Below are 16,196 nucleotides of genomic sequence, written 5' to 3'. Positions count from 1 at the left end.
ATGTCTCACCGATACAGGATCTAAATATCTCATTCTCAATAGAAGAGCAGGGAGACTAAACTTTTGTTGTATAAGTTATATTGTACTGTATGAACATACTCTACCATACAGATTGGGCAACATGACATTTTATTCCACCCTCTTATTATAAAGCCCAAATTAGATCTAACAATTCTGACCAATCTAAAACTAACCTAACCTTTTATCAGTGTTTTTCTCATCTTCTTATACTGAGTCAGCTCAGCTCTCTTCAAGGTGTCAAACAATTTACTATTGCCAGTTCATTCAGGGAATTGTGCTATTTTAAATTGTCTTGTCTGCATCTGATACGGTCGATTAAACTTGGACCATGTGGGTTTGGCATTCAGGTAAACTGCCTTACAGTGGTTCGTTTTGTATAGCTCAAAGATGTTAAGATTTTTTATTTATTTTTAATAATTTTTATCCCACGATTTTGCAACCCAGTTTTTTCACCTAGTGCCAATTATCTAATGTAATCGATCCTGGGCGCTACACTTCCTCTGCCAACCTGGGGGGGCAGCGGACTGACCTCATGCTTCCTTCCATGCATGAGGAGTCCAAGCTGCTTCTTTTCACCTGACAGGGGGGAATTTCCCTGGCCGGACGTAGCGCTTGGAAGGAAGACGTTATTCCGATCAGTTCCTTTCCCCTCCATCAGGCGCCCCGGCTGGCCAGGGGGAGACCAGGATTTTTTGTTAAGATTCTTTCCCCCGCCAGTGGCACCTGTCATCTCATGGTTCTAATTGGCCCTATGTTCTCTTCTTTAACTCCTTTGGGGTCTATTACGGCTGTTAAGCCCAAAAACATATATAGCTCTAACTCTGTTTTAACACAGAAATGATCATTTCATGAAGTCATTTTGTATGGTTTGAGTACATGCGGTCCCCACCTTCGCTTAATGCGGCCTGCATGTTAATATCAGAATACTATTGATTTCAGCTGTTACTCCAGACCCGCTTTAATTACTTCATGACTAGTATTAAATGACTAGTACTTAATGACTAGTATTAAAATGTTAGTCTTTTTGTGTCCAATGTAGTTATGTTAACAGTTCATAAAGTTGACATAACTAAATGCATTTGAAATTCAATAAAAACTTTACTTTACTTTCCAGGATTCCAATTCAAAAATAGCAAAAAACTATTCAGGTTTTCAATTCAAATATAGCAAAGATAGCTGATCTACAAGCTCAACACGCGTCGCAATTTGTAGATCGGCAATTTTTTCCACGACAGTATGCACTGTGGCCCCTCTGGAGTGAGTGTGGAAATATATTGGCCCTCGCCATCGTCAAAGTTGCCCATCCCTGATGTAGATGGCACAAACTTTGTCCAGCTAAACCAGAGTGAGACAGAGGTTGTCTTATTTGATCCCTATGACTCCATCAGAGGTTTAGCAAAATATCTAGGCCCTCTATCCGCATATCAAATGCATGCACACGGCCACACGCACATTTTATAAACAAATATGCTGTTGTGATTGTGAATGGACGTTTCTTCCTGCTCAGAGCTATGGCTAAATTAAAGCCATGCCTCTCTTTTTAAGGATCCGGAGATTGTTTGGACTGCATGTGTTCCTGTATTGGTTATTGCAGTTCCCTCATGGGAGTCGGTCAGTCCGCTTCGTCTCACCTGCAACTAGTCCAAAATGTGCTCAACCTGCACTAAGAAGAGGGCTTTGTGTCCAACATGAAACCAGGTTCCATCATGGACCATTGTGTACCATCTACTTCTAGTATAATTTTAGTAAGGAATGTAGATACAGTAAGTGCAGATTTTGAGTCCCCAAGTTTTTATCTATCATTTACCTAAAAGACAAAGATTCTGAATTGTCTGCTGACAGAATTCAGATTAATGATGCGGATAGATTATTTTTCCTGGTATGAGCTTGGCTGCACACGGACAGCATGTGACGTGCTGTCTGTGTAGTAGCACGATCGAGTCCTCCCTGTGTAAATTTCAGAAACATCAATGGAATGGGGGCACATAATGTCAATGCGAAGCTGTCAGTTTGGGCTGTAGGGCTGGGTACTGGATCAATGTGCCTCATTATGATATCCATCGGCTGGAGATTATTAAGCAGGAGACCCCTACCTATGGATCGACACACATCTGACCCCACTTTTCCCTCGAGGTGAATCCGCCCGCCTGGGTTTGGACACTCTCAAATGTGGCAGCTTGTTAACCGCTTTTAACCTGTCTTGTTCATTATATAGGGGGAAATTGTGAGCTTGCAGGTCTGCTATTTGGACTCTTCTGCGTGCCGCGTATACCACGTATGTACAAGTAGGGCTTAAGTGGTCAATCCGTCCATCACATACATAAGAACAACATAGCAATATATTTCATCGCACATGCATTATCAATATGTCGGCACAAGATGCTGATAATTCCTTTGAAAATATGCATGTATTCAGGTCCAGGAATCTAGCCTAAAAGTACGTTGTATGTTTGCATACATACATGTATGAGGTGGAGTACTGCGTCAAAGCGTAATCCCATACTGCATTTTGTAAAACAGGATTTCCAACTGTTTTCTCTTGGGAGAACAGTGGACCCAGAGGTGCACAACAAGCATAATAAATGGAGGTTTTATTCCTCCAATGCACGGCTACATCTGTGAATGCCATTTGGATTCCTCTTCATTAAGTCCTCTGGCAATCACGCAACATTAAACTACTGTTATTCTTATTGGTATACGTCTCTCTGCAGCTCATGGCTTCCATTACCGCCGGCCAAATAATAGGAGTCATATGTACAGTGCAGCAGCATGTTAGCGTTACTGCGAGAAGCAGGAAATGAAACGGCAAGACAGCTGACCGCGTTTCGACAGCCTCGGAAGAATGCAATATTAAAGGTGGTGAAGGGAGGACAAAAATTGCCACTTATGTTCTAGCTTGTACTTGACAAAGCTGCGAGGCAGCTGTTCTTTTCATTTCATATATAAATGAATGTATATATAAATAAATAATGCAGAATATCATCATCATCGCTGTTGGGTGAAAACCCTGTCCGAAAAGTTAAACTTTTCAGGTGATTGAAAATAAATAAATACAAACATTAATATCCTGTGTTCCAATGGATCCAGTGTGATTATTATTTATAGTGACAGGCTCTTGGTAATATTTGTACAAAAATGGCCAATGTTTTAATTAGTTTTATGTGTATTTAGCCAAGGTACAGCATGCTGAGCACAAATGCTTTTTCAGCAGCGCCTTGCACAATCACAGACAACACAGAGACAAACCTTTCAAGCAACGCATCTCTTGTAGATCGGCTATTTTCTATCCTTTGGCTTGACACCGTCATATCAAAGTATTAAAAAAAAGGAGATAGAAGGTTTCTACCCAACAGCAACATTGACTTGTCCCATATGATATGTGGCCAGTATATGAACATGCCTTGACAATGTTTTTCCCCTTCTTTGCACAGGCCTTCCCGTGTATATCCACAGGCATCTATGGTAAGATCTCTCCTTTCATTACTTTATTTCCTCTGTAGATTTTCATTTTAGACTATCTGTGTCAAGTCGTTTTTGCAGTAACTGACACTATTGCTTCTTCTCTTGTAATCATTGCTTGTTCACCTTATCACGAGTATCTATTATAATACTATTACTATCTAATCTTCTATCCATGTTTGAGGACTATATATTTTTGTAATGGCTAGATTTTCCTATAGGCCAACATGAAGTTCCATAGCCGATAACCTGAGGAATAATATACTGAATAATAAAACAATAATTATGATACCTATAATAACCATCACAAGTATGATGGATAGTAGCTTAAAGAACAACTTTTGTTTTTTTCAACCAAGGTTCATGTTTTAAGTTGTTATTAGAGAAAGTAAAAGATGAGATCTAGCTGTTTTTCACAGGGGGACGGGGGCATTCGAGGCTAAATATGCATTTTGTTTTACAAAATGTTATAGTGATTTATTTTTTGATTATTTACTATAGTCCTACTAGACCCCGAGAAATGACATCTGGCCACAAAAAAGATCACAGGATCTACTGAATGTGTCAAACTGACATATTGAGCCTATGACACACAGTGTGGCTTCCCCCCAGTAGGCTACCATCACAGATCCTGCAATCTTTCGTGGCCAGATGTAATTTCTAAGTTAGACTAACTTATTCTGGAGAAGTGCCATGGAATGGTGAATCAAGATATTACCTTGATTGTACCCCCCCCCCAACCCCCCTAAAATAAAATACATCAATTAAAAGAAAGAAAGAAAATGTTTGTGTGTATATACAGTATAATGCTTTTTTTTTAAATCCTGTGTAAATACTTGGGGGGGGGGGGGGAGCTCGACTCAAGGGGGACTCTGGGTTCACACAGCATCTGTGCAGTAATATTGCTGCTGACTGTGTGTGCCGTAACGCTGCGTTGCAGTCCACCAACACTCACATCAAAGACATGCGGGGGGAGGGTGGCGGGGGGTGTACAACACTGCATTGGCCTGCTGCTGGGAGGGGGGGATGGGGGGGGATTAAACAGCCTGTTCATTAAATAATCAGCTTAGCGGCCGTCACATAATAATAACCGCATCAATGCGTCGTGTTGCGAATTTGCGATATCAAATATATGATATATAATATGTGTATATAGGGCTGAAGTGGTTAATGTATGTTTTGTAATAATAATACAAAAATACAAAGTAAGTACAATATTTGCCTCTGAGATGTAGTGGAGTAGAAGTGAAAGTACTGAAAATTTGACATGATATACAGGTAAAGTACAAATGCCTCAAAATTGTATACTCAAGTACAGTACTTAAGTAAATGTATTTAGTAGTTATATACACTTTCCACCACTGCGCATCTCGTACAGAACAACGGGCTGATTAAGAGCTGAAGATCTTCACACACGCAGCAGAGGGCATCTTTCAAAGGGACTTTCAAAAGGATCTATACTACAGTAGCAGTGTGGCTTTGCAGGCCTGGGCCGTGGCTCAGCGGTCCAGGCACCTTGGCTGGTAACCCAGTCTGGCAGCGTGCCGCGGGCTCAACTCCCGGCTTTAAGCAACTACTCGACTATTCTCATGTACCTGTCTAAATACTTCCTTAATGTTAACGAACAAGGTGGACCCTCTTGTAAACAAGTGTAATGCTTTATTGGGTCGTCCACTCACAGTTAACAGACAGTTGAAATGTACTGTAATTCTGCAAACTGAGGCTAGACCTCAAGATCAGCTAGATTGTAGTTATAGTCACCAATGTACACAGTTTTTAAATGTACAACTATTCATTTTATTTTAAAGAACCCCCCCCCCTTTTTTCCTTTTTTTTTCTCTACATAAAAGGTAAAAACGTGCATGACATGCACGTGCATTTTCTTTTTCACCCAGTGCTAATTATCTAATGTAATCCTGGGCGCTACACTTCCTCTGCCAACCTGGGGGGGCAGCGGACTGACCTCATGCCTCCTTCTATGCATGAGGAGTCCAAGCTGCTTCTTTTCACCTGACAGAGATGAATTTCCCCAGCCGGACGTAGCGTGTGGAAGGGACACGTTATTCCGACCAGTTCCTTTCCCCTCCATCAGGCGCCCCGGCTGGCCAGGGGGAGGTAGTTTTAGAGCTAGATAACCTTTTGAGGTAAACTTCCAGTTAAGACAACTTAAACAAAGGCTTTTTAGTGTTGTGGGAAATGCAGCCAGATCTCTTTGTCTCTGCCTGTCTTCCTGTGACCTCTCTTCCTCTTAAACAAACAAATAAACTAAATCAATGGCAAATCAAAAAATGCCACACAAGCACCCGTGTGTGCACACACACACACACACACGTACCGCATAGGAGACACCGTATATATCTGTGCATGAATGAGTGTGACCCATTTCCAAGTCTTCATGTTGTATATAGTGGGCAAAACAAATCCCGAGCCCCCGACGACGTCGTGACAGAGAGGAATCAGGGACAAGTTTATCCTAGGCCTTTGTGGCGAGCAAAACCGATTTGTCAGGTGCGCTAATGCTAATTGACACGGTTCCTCACGCCTCCATATTCCAGGGGGCTCAGTCAGCGGCGCTGACAGATGACGGCAGGAGCACGCGGGGTTGGGGCTGGGGGGGGGGGCGTAGCGAGGGGTGCGCACGGGGGTACCTCAGACGCACGCCGTGCGAAAGAAAAATGAGACCTCGCGCCGCGCTGACAGTCCAATCCCTCAGTCCGACCCATTAGCACACAACAGAATTTCTGCACGGTTTAGCGTGTCGGGAGGTACCACCCATAAACAAACTGGCGCCCACCGCGGGCCACAGGGTCACACGGCATGATAGAGGTTATTAAGTGCGGCTCCTGTTTGCCCATCAATCACGTCCATGTGACCCCGGGTTTAAACGGATTATTCCTCGCGAGGAGGAGACACCTCTCAATGTCTCACAAGATCAGTGCCAATAGTCAAGCTGGAGTATACAGCTGCCAAGACGGATACATGATGATTTCTCTCATTTATTCTCTCACTCTCTCTCCTTCTCTGTCTTCTCTCTCTCTTTCACTCTGACAATCTGTTTACTATTATTGATTATAATATTACTACTAGATCCAGTCTCTCTCTCATGCACACGCATGTGCCGTGCACACACAGAGAGGCTTGGGTTTTGCAAACTTTTTTGCGGACGTTGCGTTGACTTAAAACTAAAAAGTTGACTACCTAAGTTATGACTAAAACTAATATACTGACAATTTCGTCAAGAACTAAAAACTAGACTAAAATGTTAGGAAGGCACTAGTGGACAAGAGATCCAGTATAAGTCATTTTACACTTGGTTGCATAGCCGATCTACAAGTTCACAACGCGTCGCAGCGCGACGCGTTGACAAACTTTCTGAAGCTATTTTCAGAAAGTGTAAAAACAGCCATTACGACGGCATCAAGGCCCACCAAAATACATTTTAGTGGACTAAATCAACTGTAGAATTAGTCAACTAAAATGTCATGATATTTAGTCTACTAAAACTAAAACTAGACATTCCAGGTGACTAAAATGTGACTAAAACTAAATGAAACCTATTCAAGAGACTATGACTAAAACTAAAATCAAAATTTGCTGCCAAAAACAACACTGTTCTGTATCACCTCACCCTAACCTGAATCCTATCATACATGCATAATCCTAATGTTATAACCTAACTGTAGCAAACTGAAAACGAACGCACGCGCGAGCGTGCGCGCACACACACACACACATACACACACACACACACACATGCATGCATGAACATGCTTGTACACAGGCTCAACCATGTGCAAACACTCAAAAAGGGCACATAAATAAGACATTTTGAAATGAAGCTCTTCAGAGCAACGGAGCGTATGATTTAGCAACTCACTGCAGACCTTGTGGAGGACCTCACTCTGGCAGGTAGAGAGAAAGAGCATCTCTAGAAACAGCCTTGTAATCTACTCTTAAGGTTTAGGAGCCATCTGCCATTATCAATCTTGTCGCAACAGCTCAGGACCTACTGGTGCAATGCGAAGCCAAGGGCATGCAGGAACATTCAGTTTTCCACTTTACGTGACGGTTTCAGCCATGCACTTGCATTTATATCAGTCGCTCTACTTTTTGCAACAGCCCCTCTGCTCCGCTCATGAAGAATCAGTATACCCGTTTACTGCCCTGCCTCGACACACACACCCTCTTCCAACCTTTGGCCCATCTCTGTCTCTGTCTCGGATCTGAGGATTTGCTGACAGAGGGTATTTTATTTATTTTACATGAACTGGTGGTTGTGCAAGATGGGTAGATGTAATCCACCAAGGCTGCACTGGTATGTCCACAGGACGGACTGCCTTCCTCCCACGTACTGTCCAGATCATTAAGGGTCAGGCTGCTGTAAGAGCTTTCACCCGGCCATCTTCATGATCCCAACTGCATCCAAACCCCTGTGTCCAGGATTAGGAGGTAGAAGCCATTCATGGCACCTTATCTCTCCCCGCGGTGATGACTATAGTAGTAGCCTGGCTTGTCTATGATGCCATGCAGCAGCAGGCCTTCCCCGACACTCTCTTAAATCCCGGGATTTGCTTTGGGGAGCTTATCCGGGGCCGAGGGTTTGGGAATTTCAAGGTACACACTGAGCAACGTGCTGTATCAGTGGGTTGCAGAGAGTGCTCTCAGTGGGGGCGGGAGCCTCCCTAGCACCATTTAACACAGTTACACAGCGTGCTTTGTGCTCAACGCTAGCCTTATTCTAACCATTTTCATGGATGATAAGCCAAATGTAAAAATACTCAGCCACCCCACAGGACAATAGACTTGGCGCTTTGAGAAAACCCAATTGAGCGTTTAAACTTTTCCGCCGCAGTTGGGCATCAGACACTCGTTGAGCATGTATGTGTGTGGGGGGGTTTGTCTCTTTTTAAAGAAAGTAAAATGGCAGATGTTAATTTTAGCATGTAGGACAAAAGCATGGCATCACCTATATGGAATGTTTCCAAGGAAGGTCACATCCATGGGCAGCATGGAGACTTTCTTTACGCCTGTTTTTTTTTTTTTGCTGTCTGTACTCCTCTCCTGCAGTCCTCTCTCTCCCCCTTTCTCTCTCCATCTCTCCATCTCTCTCTTGCTCTCTCCCTCTCTCTCTGGCGCTTTCTCCTTCTGTGGGATGCAAAGTCGGTCATGGTCACAGCCCTGCCGTGTCCCAGTGTCGGTGCAGAGAGGAGCCCCGGGCCATTTGACACCCAGGCTGTGGCGTCTAGTGTCCTGGGGCGGCACTCTGTCCTCCACCCTGGGTCACCTCACCTCTCCCCTGAGGACCTGATGGGGTGAAAACCTCCTCCTCTCCCCTTTCTTTCTTTGCCAAAGACGCCCAAAGGCCAGCATCCTCTTTCTGCAGCATTGTGCACGTCGCACGTATACGCTGGTTCCCATTCCGTTGACTTTCATAATAATTCTCGTAAATACTTGATTTATTTGTACAGCAATGCACTTAACAAAGTGCTTCAAGCAGCTCATACGAAAAAAATAAAAAAACAATTAAAATGAAAAAGAAATGTAATAACGAAAAAATTACGAAAATTACATTTGACACACATTTACTGGCATGCACTAACTTACCTGTAGTCTAAATGCGAGTAGTCTAAATGTTAATAAATATGCACACACATAAACCACACACACACACACACACACACACACACACAGTCACACACACACACACACACACACACACCTCATAGCCATTTCTACATGAAATGGTTCAGTCAGCCTGGATAAATATAGTCAACCATCCCAGCCAACCTTCACAGAGAACAGAGATACCAGTGTGTTCAAGAATATGGGGGAGAATTTTTTTTGTCAAGAAAATAAATAAAAAGGCATCGCGCTGTGGGACCATGCCTCATAATAAACACCCACTCAGGAAAAAAATAATGAAAAATACTGTGTGTGGTGTGCAGTATACGGGCCTATACCGATATAGTAGCAAACTCTGAACAGGAATGCATCATACAACAGACATATACATGTGGATTACCTCCTACTTGCTGTGTCAGGTGGTGATGCTGCTATACTTTCAGTCCTTCTCAGTAGAGAGAGAAAAAACACCTTAGCTACACAAGTTTCTTGCAAAGTTATACTTCTGTAAATTGAGGCTGCAAGAGAGTTGCCACAGTCTCGTATACAAGAGCGATGGATTTGCTTATTGTCCTGTTAGTTATTTTGTCCTGCTTCAGTACAGTGTTTGTAAACAGTTCTTTCCAAAAATCCAGAAAACACTGTCGACAAAATCTGTGCTTCCTTGTGTCTGTGATCTTTGTGTTCCCTTTTTCCCCCTTTAGTTGAGTTTTATTTGATGGAGACAATGCGATTTTCCAGTACAGATAATGTGCTGTACAGAGTGTATAGCTATTGCTAATTTGGGATTTAAATATACTGTACATGTCGTTAAAATGACATAAAATACACATACACAAAAAAAAAATACACAATGATTTGAACGTATGTACCCTAATGGACATTGTAAAATCTATCACTACACAGTAAAATCCTGAGTGTGAAGAACAATGAAGAAATTATTGCTGTAGCACCAGTGTTTCTTTTTACAGCAAATTTTGATTTGTAGTTTGAGAGACAGTAGTCATAGTCTCTTGAATAGTTTTCATTTCGTTTTTGTCACATTTTAGTCACCTGGAATGTCTTAGTGTTAGTCTAGTTTTAGTCGACTAAATCTACAGTTGATTTAGTTGACTAAACTGTATTTTGGCGGGCCTTGATGCCGTCGTAATGGCTGATTTTACTGCGCTGCGTTGCACTGTTGTGCAACCAAGTGTGAAATGACTTGTCTTTTACTTACAGTATACTGGGTCTGGATGTCCCTTCCTAACATTTTTGTCTAGTTTTTATTTGTTGATGAAATTGTCAATATATTTAGTCTTATAGTTTTAGTCATCATAGCTTAGTTTTCATTTAGTTTTCGTCAGTGAAAAAGGGTAGTGAAGTAAATTAACTATATAGAGAAAAAAGAAAGTCGGCGAATAAACTCGGAGGCAGTTCCATTCCATTTATTCTCAGAGACAAAGTACAAGTCATGGGGCCTGGCATGGCCCCCCACCCCACCAGCCTGACGGCTTGTGGGGCCACTGACACACACAGACAGTTCTGGCTAGTTTATAAAGAAGCCGAATTCAAATTGGTTACAGAGACAGACAGAATTCAAGGTTACATAACTTCTTGCGATTCCCATTACATACACTATACATAACTACATTTCTTGTCAGCATAGTAGAATCTCTTAGTGTTCTATCAAAGTCTAATCTAAAATGTCGGACTGATCCGTCCCCCACGGACCAACACCAGTGACTGATGAAACTCCTACTTAAAGAGTTACTAAGCTAATCAATCACATTAAATACTAGACACCACTATAAAGTGAAATAACATCCTATACTATACTGCAATATATTTTTCTCGGCTGTCCAATTTGCCTAGTATGCAATTAAAATCACTTTCACAACCATACATAACCTCAATGTCCATCAGTCATCACACACGGGCAAGCAAGGCTGCAGTTCCTCGACGCGCCGCACAGAGTGTGTTCTTCTTGGCCCGTGTGTGTTGTGTGCAATGCATGATCAGCACATTGCACACCATGGCCACTGTTTGTTGACACTGTCCTCTTGTCCATTTTGAACTGAATTAAGACACATGCCGCTTTCAGTTTAATTTAGGACGTGCCATAACATATACGTTTATGCTTTAAATAAAAACTCTGCTCCACTAAGGTAGTACATAATAATGACAATAATAAGAAGAAGATGAAAATACATTAACAGGCCAGAGTCTAAGCAATATTTAACTAATTAATACTCTCTTCACGTCTTGAGGAAAACCCCTCATTGATTCATAATAGGCTACTAGAACCAACTTGTCTAATTATACGACAAGACATATACAATCAACATGAGGCCTTTTCATTTATGTTGAAAACAAACCGACGCAGAATTTCGAAAACAAAGAAGGAATGTCCATCTTCACTCTGTACGGGCCTTCCTAGTTACCTTGAAATGTTCGCTCAGCTGCACGGATCAAGTTGAGTGAGTTTGTTCATGCTGTTTGTCAGGCCACACCAAAGGCACCAGGTTCCGACGCACCACTTTGAAGTAAATGAACTGTAAAGAGAGGGGAGACTGTTTTTCCTCTCTATATAGCACACAAACAAACATACTAGACTTGACTAATACCTACACTAAAATACTCCGAAGAAGGTCGGAGAATAAACTCGGAGGAGTTCCATTTATTCTCAGAGACAAAGTACAAGTCATGGGGCCTGGCATGGCCCCCCACCCCACCAGCCTGACGGCTTGTGGGGGCCACTGACACACATAGACAGTTCTGGCTAGTTTATAAAGAAGCCAAATACACATTAGATGGCTCAAACAGACAGTCAATGACACCCAGACCAAATGGTCCAAGATATCTCCATATTAGGTGTGGTCACAGGAAGAACAACAGGAGACCTCTCTCTAGATGCTGCTATCAACAAGCTAGATCAAAGTACCTATTTACTATAAAGCTGTGATCATGGTGCCCATGCGTCTATCCAAACACGTCCTGTTGTCTCTCAAATATGGAAGACATGCAAGAGGTTTACACGTTTAGAAATGTCTCACGAATGTGAACCAAATATGGTTCATTTATAATACACGACATAGTCGAAGATTTGTCATAGTATTGGTCGACAAAATCAACACTGTGTAGCACTAATAGTTCTGAACCAGAACATCCAACAATATCACATCAACGTCCTCCTCAGCACTGCCACAGAGTCCATACAATCAGTTTCCTATGCATTGTGAAAGTACGCCCCCAAGCCTTTTCTTAGATTAGATTAGAATTATTCTAACGTTGGGTGAAAACTGCCCATTAACAAAATGTCCAATATGCCCAAGACCATGTCTGGTGAGATGTGTTGGAAAACACAATGTTGAAGGGCATTAAAAAACCTCTGCTCCGTCCATTCGTCCTCTTGCTTGTATAGGGCCAGCTGGTTGTGGTGGCACCACCAGTCTAAGCAATGTAGAAAATAAAAAAGGAAAATGCTAGGAGGAGGCAAGAAGCCCAAAGGGCTTATACAAGGCCTCAACCTGTGTACAAGAACAACATATTTAACCCTTATACAAGGCCTCAACCTGATGTCTGTGAGCTGTGAGGTCCTCTCCCTATATCTCTATAAGGCTAAGCCCAGTCACCCTACTGAGGGATCTCACGTTGAATCAACAGTGTCGTTCTTCTGAGGTGAGGGTCGAAACGTAGATTGACTGCATGGTAAATCGAAAGCCTCGCCTTCCGGCTCAGCTCCCTCTTCACCGGTCTGGTAAAAATGCCCTGCGGTGTGGACACAGCACCCCAATGCGTTTGTCCATCTCACACTCCATTTTCTCCCTAACTTATATGAACAAGATCCCGAGGTACTTGAACCCCTTCACTCGGAGGCGGCGACTCGCTCTCGACCCCGGAGGGAGCAATCCACCATTTTCCGGCAGAGAACCGTGGCCTCGGACCTGGAGGTTGTTGACTCTCTTCCCGAACGCGTCACACTCGGCTGCAAGCCATCCCAGTGTGTGCCTGGAGGCCACGGTCTGATGAAGTCAACAGAAGCCACATCATCTCCAAAGAGGAGGTCCCCAAACTGAACACCCTGCTCCCCTCCTCGGCTGTGCCTTGAGATCCCGTCCTTATAACACAAACAGAAAGTCCAACTCCCACGGAAAACACATTAAAAAACATAAAACAATATTATTTTTGAAAGGGAAATGGTTCCATGATTGATGTTCAGAATTAGCTAAATGATGGAAACGAATAAAAAATAGCTGTAACTAACTCTGCCTGCCTCGTCCTTTACTTTCTGGTCTGATTAGTTACATATTAATCTAACTTAGTACTTATTGAAATCGGTTTCCAATGTAATGTCACCTCTGCGCTTAAACAAGCAGGAATATGCAGTCAGCATTACACGTGTAATGCAAATGTTATAGTAGCATTGTGTTACATCTGTGACCTCTGCTCACATGGCACTGCCTCCCCCCCCTATCTCTCTTTCTCTCTATCTCTCTCCCCACCCACCCCCAAAAATTTACTTAAAGTAGGCTACCAAAAGTACAAAGTACACATCATGCAGAATGTCCTATTTCAAGTTTTCAAATGTATAAAAAAATTTAATCTTTTGAAAAAAGCAGAGCTTTGTGAGCTTGTATTTTCAAATGGCCGAAGTGTATATATACTATAGAGCTGAAGTGGTATGTTTTGTAATAATAATCCAAATCTACAAAGTAACTAGTAACTAAAGTTTTCAAATTAATGTAGTTGAGTAAAAGGACAACATTTGCCGCTGAAATGTAGTGGAGTAGAAGTAAAAGTACTGGAAATTGGAAAGATTGTACTTGCAGTGCAGTAGTTAAGTACATTGTACTTTCCACACCACTGTCTCTCTCTCTCTCTCTCTCTCTCTCTCTCTCTCTATCTCTCTCTCTCTCTCTCTCTCTCTCTCTCTCTCTCTCTCTCTCTCTCTCTTCTATTTCTCATTCTCTCTCCGTCTCTCTCTCTCTCTTGTCCTCTCTGGCGGATGCTTGCTAGCTGTGCTCCGCTTGGTGATGAAGTAGGGGAGCCTTCAGCAGAAATAACACTGCACAACCTGAGTCCCTCATCAGAGGCGCGCTGCGCTGCACACACATCCCATCAGTGCGCCTCACTAAGACAAATCTCCCTGTGCATGCCGGCCATATTCCCCGCCACAGGAGAGAGACGAGCCATGCAGGAAGGCAGTGCAGTGCAGGCCAGGGGACCCTGGAGGGGCCATGCAATCACACACACACCCAACCACCCACCCCCCCCCTCAATGCCAGCTCGATCTCCACCTCCTGACAGATTAGCTTCTTGCTGAACGCTTCTCACAGTGAACAGGACAAAAAGAGAATGAGAAGAGGTTGTAGGGGTTGGGAAGGAGTAAAACGCTAAACCGCTTTATGATATTCAGTGCTCCGTATGCACGGGAGCGTGGCGAGAGAGAGAGATTGTGCATAGTCAGCTCTTTTTTCCAACGTCATCCTCTTGAGAGCGAAGCCGTCACATGTGAGTTGTGTCAACGGGCGGTGGTGGTACTATATACCGACTCCTCTGGCTATACACAGCAGGGGCTGATTGAAGGGCCTTATTATGTTTGTGTTGCAACTCGGAGACATGGAGCTTGGAGGAGAGGACATGAGAGGAGAAATGGAGATACTGGGAGATATACAGTTGGGGGCAAAATACTGTGTTCAAGTTCAGGAGACTTTGGAGAAAAATGAATGCTGCCTTCCCGCGTGGCATGGAAAGGAGTGGCATTTGCATGTCTTTCACCATTAGTAAATGCTGCATCCGTGGTGTGGAGAGGGCAGTTGTTTTACAGACGGGTTAAAAGCCCCCCCCTTTGATGTCTTTGTGTGCAGCACGTCCCTGGTTGTGAGGGAGATAAATGATCAGAGAGAGGCTCCCGATGCACTCGGGCCACCGCCATTGACCTTGCGCTGTGCACGCTGCTGTCAGGCACGGCCCCCTCGGCGGACGGGGGCGGCGGTGTGCCCGGCGTCATCGCTGACCCTTTTTCTGCATCTCCCCCCCTCTCCTTCGTCATCTTTGGTCTCTCTCACTATACCCCCTTTTCCTTGTCTCTCGCTCCGTCACACTCTCCGCCTTCCCAGCTCTCTTTTCACCTCTCTTACTAAATGCCCCCCACCCGCCGCTTGCTCGGTCCCCCCCCCCCAACCATCTCTCTTTCTCTTTCTTAACACACTCTCTGTCTCCCTCTCGCTTTCATCTACCGATATGATTTATAGGTATGTACGGAGCACGAATCAATAGTGCATTTGTAGAAACGGCGCGCTAAATAGATTAAATGTACCGGCTGCGGTCCGCCTGTTGTACTTTAGGCCAGAACAGCCCTTATATATCATTCATGATTAAGACAATGTTCATACCTGGCATTTAATGCCTGTGGATCCCTCTCTCCTCGTCTCGTCTCTCTCGTCAGGTTGCAGTGTTTGGGAGTGTATACTTTACAGTAGCAGGCGTATATTTATTTATTTATGACTTTTATTTGTTTATGTTTCTGACACCTCTCCCCTGTGTGTGTGTGTGTGTGTGTGTGTGTGTGTGTGTGTGTGTGTGTGTGTGTGTGTGCGTGTGCGTGCGTGCGCGCCAACCCCTGCCGTCTACTTCTCAGCCTCCTCCTCCTTTCACACAATTCAATTCAATTCAAAGGGCTTTATTGGCATGAGAAAACATACGTGTACATTGCCAAAGCAGAAAGAACAATACAGCAATACAATCAAAACAAAAATGATGTACATTTGAAGGTCAGAATCTTCAATAGATCAAATTCTATGTACCAAGGTCACTCAATGCAGGTATAGTGCAGGAATATACACAATGATTAGTGATGATCTGCTGCGGAAGTTGATGCGTGTGCGCGAGCATGTACACCTGTGTGTTGAGTGAGACACCTGCATGTTCGTGTGTGTGTGGTGTAAAGTGCAAGTGTAAAATCAGTCATTACGACGGCATCAAGGCCCACCAAAATACATTTTAGTCGACTAAATCAACTGTAGATTTAGTCGACCAAAATCGTATGACTAAAACTACACTAACACTAAAACATTCCAGGTGACTAAAACTAAATGAAAACGATTCAAGAG

General features: G+C 43.4%; 1 protein-coding gene across 3 annotated transcripts in view; it reads left to right on the top strand.

Moving 5' to 3' along the window:
- The window catches only part of macrod2 (mono-ADP ribosylhydrolase 2), a 689,196-nt gene that overhangs the window by 510,397 nt on the left and 162,603 nt on the right, over positions 1–16,196 (top strand). For all 3 annotated transcript variants that reach the window (XM_083775641.1, XM_083775642.1, XM_083775640.1), the window contains exon 7: positions 3,453–3,483. In XM_083775641.1, the coding sequence (XP_083631767.1) occupies positions 3,453–3,483 (31 nt within the window). The remainder of the gene's footprint in view (positions 1–3,452; positions 3,484–16,196) is intronic.

The sequence above is a fragment of the Protomyctophum parallelum genome (genome assembly GCF_964188405.1).
Source record: "Protomyctophum parallelum genome assembly, chromosome: 10".
In the NCBI taxonomy this organism is placed as follows: Eukaryota; Metazoa; Chordata; class Actinopteri; order Myctophiformes; family Myctophidae; genus Protomyctophum; species Protomyctophum parallelum.
Note: the sequence above shows the minus strand (reverse complement) of the source record. Positions and strands in the feature narration are given on the sequence as shown.